The 7,119-nt window shown below is 44.1% G+C and overlaps 1 protein-coding gene across 1 annotated transcript in view; it reads right to left on the bottom strand.

The window, feature by feature from the left end:
* Positions 1–516: 516 nt before the first annotated feature.
* FAM20C (FAM20C golgi associated secretory pathway kinase) overlaps positions 517–7,119 on the bottom strand; it is a 54,405-nt gene continuing 47,802 nt past the window's right edge. The window contains exons 6-10 of the mRNA XM_064725874.1: positions 4,688–4,868; positions 4,086–4,195; positions 2,587–2,668; positions 2,432–2,491; positions 517–1,695 (exon numbers count right to left, since the gene is read on the bottom strand). Of these exons, the coding sequence (XP_064581944.1) occupies positions 1,443–1,695; positions 2,432–2,491; positions 2,587–2,668; positions 4,086–4,195; positions 4,688–4,868 (686 nt within the window). The 3' untranslated portion in view covers positions 517–1,442. The remainder of the gene's footprint in view (positions 1,696–2,431; positions 2,492–2,586; positions 2,669–4,085; positions 4,196–4,687; positions 4,869–7,119) is intronic.

The raw sequence follows: 7,119 nt of genomic DNA, 5'->3' as shown, positions 1-7,119 counted from the left end.
TCACAAGTCAAATACAGCCACGTGTTCAATTTATAGCTTGCGTTTGGGCTGAGAGTCTCCACAAATCTTAAATGGACACAGCTGAGCATGATTCAAGGCTATTTGGATAAGAATACCATGTTTCCAGCTAATTTAGGCTGGGATTTTCTAGGTTGTGCAAAGGTTTTTGCAGCCCAAGTCAGAGGCAATGGTGTTTCTAAATCCTCTGGGCAGCATGTCAAGGCATAATCTTTGAGAGGTGTTGCTCCACATCTTGTTTCTACAGCCATAATTGCAAGAGGAAGGGATGCTGAAATGACAGTCAAAACAATGCTTTCATAGGAAAGATTTAACCCTTTTCAACACCCCAGCCCTTACTGGCATTGCAGTGTGCATTAATCACCAATTAATCACCAATTCCCTGCTCCAGCTCCATTTGCTGTTCTGCAAAAGGGGATGACAATTTAAACAACCACTTGGCTGGTGCACAGAGCTTTGCTATGAACAAGATGAATTAATCCATTTAGACAAGATGGCTACACATTTTGCATATCTTTATTGCACTTTTACCACGTTGCAAACAATTCCACAAAAATGCTGCAAAAGTAAGCCTAGAGCTGCTGAAAGCAGCTTTTTACCCATATATGTATATATTTACACAAAACTATCAAAAGCAAAATTGAAAAGTAGCAGCTCAGCTATGATAGTCTAGAAAGATAAGAGCTGCCACCTCCTTATGGACAAATAGTACAACTTGTCATTTTACATCACTTTGTAAAACCAACATTCAAGTATTCCTGTCAAAGCACAATTAGTGAAATTCCCTTCTGGTAACCCCTGTATTTATTATCATTATTATCATTATTATTATTATTTTTTGCCTTTAAAAGTTCATAATGCCTTAACCCTTTAAATGCTGAGTAGCTGGGGGGAAAATAAGCATTCAATTTAAATAAGATACAGTGGATTAGAGCACTTAAAGGGTTAACACAAAATACTAAGTGGACTGTCACCACAAATAAAGTGTGAGTCACAAAACTATGCTGTCCCTCTTAGTTAAATTTGGAAGGTAGGTCTGGGGTTTCATAGATATACCATATATAAATACAAAATATTAAGTAAAGGCCTCCTTTCTATACAAAAAGGACAGGAGGTGTTTTGCTATCAGACTGCTGTCTGTCCATGATTGAGTATTTTCTGAATCTTTTCATAATCTCTCTTCAGGAACTAATGAAAAGCATCACATTAGACTTATTTTTTCTTAATGAACTATTCCTTTGCAGAGTCTACACTTTACCTACTTTGGGAACAATTATATCTCATTTCTGAATTCACTGAATTCACAAAGTAGCATACACAGTCTTTTGCAAGACTTTTATTTTTTGTTGTTGTTGTTCTTTTGTTTCTTTTCCTTCTTTGAATCTTCTTGACTCGGCTGGTAAAAACGTAGTCTTGCCATTTCACTACCTCTCAGTGGCAACAGTGTTAACATCAGTGTTAAAGTCATTTTCCACCACGTTGTCATAGCCATCCTTCTCTATGCAGTCACTGACAGCCTTGAGCACAATCCGCAGCCGCCTGTCCATGGCCTCCAAGTGAGGCTGGTACAGGATTGGAGCTATTTTGTCTTTTAGCAAAGATTCTTTCATCAGGAGACTGAGTTTGTACTCCTCCTTGGCTAGCAGCTGTAATCGCAGATAGGTAGATTTCCTGATTCTAAGAAAAGGAGGAAAAAAAAATGCAAATCAGTTATTTCCACCACTGTTGATCTCAACAGTGCTAAAAGGCCAGAATTACAGTAATCGTGTAAGAGCTTATTCTGTGATCTGAACTGAGGAGAGCCAGGCACAGGCACTGTCACAGTCCTAGTGAGCAGCTGGCATTGTCACCTGTCACTGATCTTTGGGGGCCCCCAGAGGTGCAGAGGTTTTGGAGCACAGATCCACGCGGCAGAGCAGGCAGCCCTCACATCCCTCACCTGGAAAGGCACCAAGGGGAGCTGGTGCAGCATTCACAGGGCCGTGTCCACCTTGGAATGACACGTGTGACACACATGGCACTGAGCAGGAATGTGTGTGACAGCAGCAGGGGCTCCTCAGGCTCACCCTGCAAAGCTGAAACTCTGAATGTCACCCTCTGAAAACCCTGAACATGGGCACCAAGGAAAGCTGTTGAGAATCATGAGAACAAGGTAGGATTTTGTCACTTGACTTCCATGGCATCTTATTTTGTCTTAAAGCTTCTCTCCCAACATCTCACAGCCGTGTTCCTACAAGGTCCTGATCCCAAAGAGCATTTAATGTGGCAGTGCCAATGCTCAGGGCTAGCTGGGCAGGATCACTCCATCTCCTTCTCTCCACAGTGTGCAATGAAAGATTCAATCAAAAATTTTCAGTCCTCTTAGTGGAAACCATGGTACTAACCAAGAAATACCTCCAGAGGGAAAACATACCTGCAGCACTGGTTTAAAGGCACCAAAATGGAAAGTTCATCATGGGAATATTTTCCAAACCTATTTAAAGATAAGAGCAAGAATGTAACAAAGGCTGTTTTAAATACTGATTTTTTTTTTCCTTTAACCCCAGAAGGATTATTAAAGGTATTTACCCTCTTCCATTATCTAAGTGGATAATAAAAGTTTCATTTCCAAACTTCTCAAAGGTTTCATAGTGATGTCGATCCATGTTACCTATGGGACAAAGAGAAGAAAAACAACATTCTTACTTTGGCTTGAGCCTGCAGGTCAGGACAATGCAAAAGCCCAGTGCTGCCCAAAAACAGAGCAGAGAAAGCAGCAAACCTGCAGAGCTCCTACAGCAGACACTCCAAAGTGTGTGATACTGGAAGGGCTGTTAAACCTCTGGCAGCTTTTCAAATTCTCTGGGCCTTTTGTACTTGAGCTCTAAAAGGACCATCAGGAGGCAAAGCCAACCTTCCCCTCCTCCAGCAACCCCTCCTGGGGTACAGCAAGGAACCCCCTCTCCATCCCAAGAGATCTCAGCTGCCTGGGGAGCCTGGGCACCTGCAGGGCAGCTGTGCTCCTGCTGCTGCAGCCTGGGCTCAGCAGGGTGTGTGAGGCAGACATGGTACATTTCACACGTGCAAGGGTAGGAGAAAATGCCCCGCACTGAGCAGGGGTGTTAATCCTGATCACTTTGTTAATACTGCATTCAGCTTCCTGAACCCCAACCAAGCATCCTGGTTTTCCTCTGGTAAAAAGTTTGCCCCAGTTGCTGGGGAGCCAGAACAGATTCATGTTTGTGAAATATGGACCAGGATGGTGCTGATCTGCACAGCTGCACAGCTCTCCCTGTGTGAGCTGCTTTTTAAGGCCAATGTGCAGAGCACTGGTGCCAAGCTATGAATTTTGTCTCCCTGGCAGGGGTCTTGAGCTACTTATAGATGCCACATATGGCTCCTGTCACCTGGCCTCTCCTGCTGCAGCCCAGTGCAGCAATCTCAGTGGGGGCAATGGCACAGAATGTGTCCATGCTGGCATATGCCCAAGGATCAAAGATGTAGGTTGGCAACTTAGAGGTGTATTTGCTGCAGCAGCAAAGGTTTCATATGAGAATGAGAATTAGGCTTGGAATGGATCGCTAGTACCTGGCTGTAAATAATTATTTTATTGAGATCAGGTTACATAAACAGAAAAATTCCTGATACAATCCACAGCTGCCTTTGTGATATAGCAATGCCTCTTCCTCCCCAACTCTGACATTTTATAGAGAACACTCCTGCAGGATGAAAACAAAGCACCATAATGAGCAGTCTTTGCATGTGCATCCAGGAGCCATATATTATAGGGGCAAAGCACTCACTAAAGCAAACTGTGAAGCCCTTCACTGTTGTGAAGGAGACTGGCCTGACCTGCATTCATCACCACTCTGCATTTCTGAACATCTTTGTTCCTTTAATCTGCACTGATGGGAATACATAACCATGTAAATCTGCATTTTCCCATAATCATCTAGAAAAGCACATACAGTAAATGCAGCTTCAGCCACGCTTTAGCAAACTGCTGAGCTATGCAGAGCAGTGCAGAAAGAAATGGTTCTTATTCTAATTAAATGTTGCATTTAATTTTTGAAAGAGATGAAACATACCCATTAGGAAATCAAAAACTGTCATATCCATTATATCCAGAATTCTGGTCCCACTGTCATATGGGGGTGTTTGTTTAACCTCTTCACAATAATCTGGATCAACTTCCCATCTGGAAAAGGCAATATTTTGATATTTTATGAGACACACAGAGCTTACTGAAAATGACAAAAAAATGTTATTTTGCAAAGATCTACTTTTATTGTGTTCGATTAAGGGCAGGGTCAGGTAGAGGCAGCAAATTCCAGCAATGCAGGCAAGCAAGGAAGATTGTGACTGATGAAAAAGGGAGAAAAATCACAAGACTGAAAGCTATCTGCTTCAGGATTTAGGAGACTAGCTGCACCATCAGTGATATGGTGCAAACAGCTCAGGGCTGCTGAGATCAGTGCATCTTTATCCCTCTGACAGGACTCAGACAGGTCCCATTGCATCCTGTCCATGCCACTGGAGGTACCTGTCCCATGAGGGAGCTGTGCCACTGAATTTGGGTTCAGGAGCACAAACTGCAGCTCCTGGCATGTGAAATGCTCTGTCCCTTCCCAGGGGCCAGGACTGGGTTATTTCCCTGCCACCCTGTGCAGCTCTGCTCCCCACTACTCACTCTGCTTTCTTGCGCTTGTGGTAGGAACGCCTCCAGGGGTTTCTCCAGGTTTTCCTTTTTGCTAAGGACAAGTCAGGCAGGAAAGCAGCCAGGGACCCCTCGATCTGGTCTGGTTTCCCACACAGGGCGTGCTCTGTTGAGCAGTAGTAGGAGCACTCCCCGTAGAAGCAGATGTTGTTGGCTGGCAAAGAGAGGAAAAGAGCTTTAAAGCCTACACTCAAATTAGTATTGAGAATTCATAAAAGCACTGATGTATGTAGGAGCAGAAATAAATCCAAACCCCTGTTACCACACATAGTTTTCCTCCACTGAAAACACTAGAAAGACATTATTTCAGTGGCTGGGATCACGCCCTGTGCAAAGCTCTTTGTGACTATTTCCAGCCCATTTATATTCCCCAAACCCTCTTTTTTTTTTTTTTTTTTTTTTAATCCTGTCCTTTCTCTTTTGTTTTCCCAGACTGATACATTCCTTGAGAGCTATTTGCTACCCCAGGCTGGAACCCCAAATCCCACAGCTGAACAAGTGGCATGTGCCCAAGATTAAGTCACTTCTCAAAATCTTGGCTTGTTTCTTTAAGACCAGAGAACATTTCATTCATTTCCTTGCTGGTATGAGAAGAACTGGCAGTTTTTGCAAGGAGAATTATTTACCATCCAGAGTCCTGTGGGGGTGTGCATGGAAGGTGGAAATAGCACGGACATAACGCTGTCAGCACACATCTCAAACACTAATTCCTTCCTCCACACCTCACATTACTCCAACAACCACAGAAAAAGAATCTGCAGCAGGTTTTGGACCGTGTGTTACCTTAAAACCTCCCCAAAACTACCACCACATATTTCTGCACCAACAGGAACACCCACATCTTTACAAGAACATCCTGCCCACAGGAATTCACTGAAGGTGAGAGAGAGCAGCTCATCCCCAATGCCCACCAACACCAGACTGTGCACAGGAATAGGAGCACACTGCTGCTCTTGCCAGCATGCTACAACTCTTGTGACATTGCTTTATGCACATAAAATGTCATTAGAGGAAGGCTGTGCCTTTTCCTCATGGTAATGCATGAAGCTGAGAAGTCACATTGCTTCTTGATTCCCCACAAGGCCTCTAAATTCAAATATTGTTTCTGAGCTCCTCTCCCTCTGGGCAGGCTCAGTGCAAATGAGGCAGGAAGGGCTGGGAGTAGCAGGAGGTGATTTTCTGCCTGTCCCAGGAAGGTAGTGTGGGTTTGCATGGCAGTGGTGCCCTGCAGCACACAGCCCTGCATGTCACTGTGACATCCCACACCCAGCACAGTGCCCAGTGCAGATGGCACTGCCAGGGGAGATGGTGAGTCAGGAGGACAGGGACAACTCTGGGGATGACAGGAGGGAGGGAGGAACACAGCAAGGAACTGTGTTTGAGGAAGGAGAGGTAGGGGAACATGGAACAGCAAAAGGTCTCCTGATGCTTTTATTAATCAGCTGCATTGTCTGGGGCTGGCTGTTAAACCATGGAATTATACCAAATAACCACACTACAAGGCTGATGTGTTGCTACTTGACAACCTGTCCCAGCTTCCCACTGATGTCCCAGCTTTCTCTGTTGATAGCCACCTGATTTGCCCATGAAGTTGTGATTCCTTTACCCTAAAACAGCTCTTTTGCATCACCCTGCTCTGGCTGACTCACAAGGGCCACCCATCCATCCATGCTCAGGAACAACTTGCCCAAACTGTATATTTATATTTACAGGGCTGGATCATAGCAGTTAAATATATCCTGGCTAAGTCCATAAATATTTACTCTGTGGCCAAAAGGCTTGTTGACAATTACTCAAGGAAAAGAAAAGTACTTCAGGGAAGAGAAAAGGAAGAACAGAAATTACAAAAGGAAGGAAGGGATCACTCAAACATATCTGTACTTCTGAGTTTGCAATTTAAGTGTTTTAAGAGATATAAATGAAGAATAACCTCTCCTAAAAATTGTGTTTCTGCTGATTTGAAGCTGCAGTGGGCCTTGGGCTTTAATTCAGCTGTGTCAGCATCTCCCCCTCATCTTTGGAGGGAGGGAACCATGCAGATTTATCTTGACTGCCTGAGATAACTTATCTTCCAGGGTTTCTATGACCCGACTTCCACCTGGCAGCAGAAAGCCAGTGCTCATTTATCTCCTTCAGGATCAGTTTTGTAAAGAGCAAAAGTCCCAGCAAACACCCCCCACACCATCACAGCCTCTGCTGCTCACTATGTAAATCTGACCTTTCAAGAAAAAGGAGTTGTATTAAACACAGCATTTTGCTCACTGGGAAGATAAATACTCTGTTTAACAGTTTGCTTCTGCATTCAGCTTGGGGAACAATGAAACCCTGCTCTGTATTGTCAACGAAAGCAACTGGGGCTAATCAGTAATCACACTGGTATCCAGGTAAATCTTGAGGGGAGCTGG

Source organism: Zonotrichia leucophrys, chromosome 14 (genome assembly GCF_028769735.1).
Source record: "Zonotrichia leucophrys gambelii isolate GWCS_2022_RI chromosome 14, RI_Zleu_2.0, whole genome shotgun sequence".
NCBI classification, from domain to species: domain Eukaryota; kingdom Metazoa; phylum Chordata; class Aves; order Passeriformes; family Passerellidae; genus Zonotrichia; species Zonotrichia leucophrys.
The sequence above is the reverse complement of the archived record's forward strand: the minus strand, read 5'-3'. Positions and strand labels throughout refer to the sequence as shown.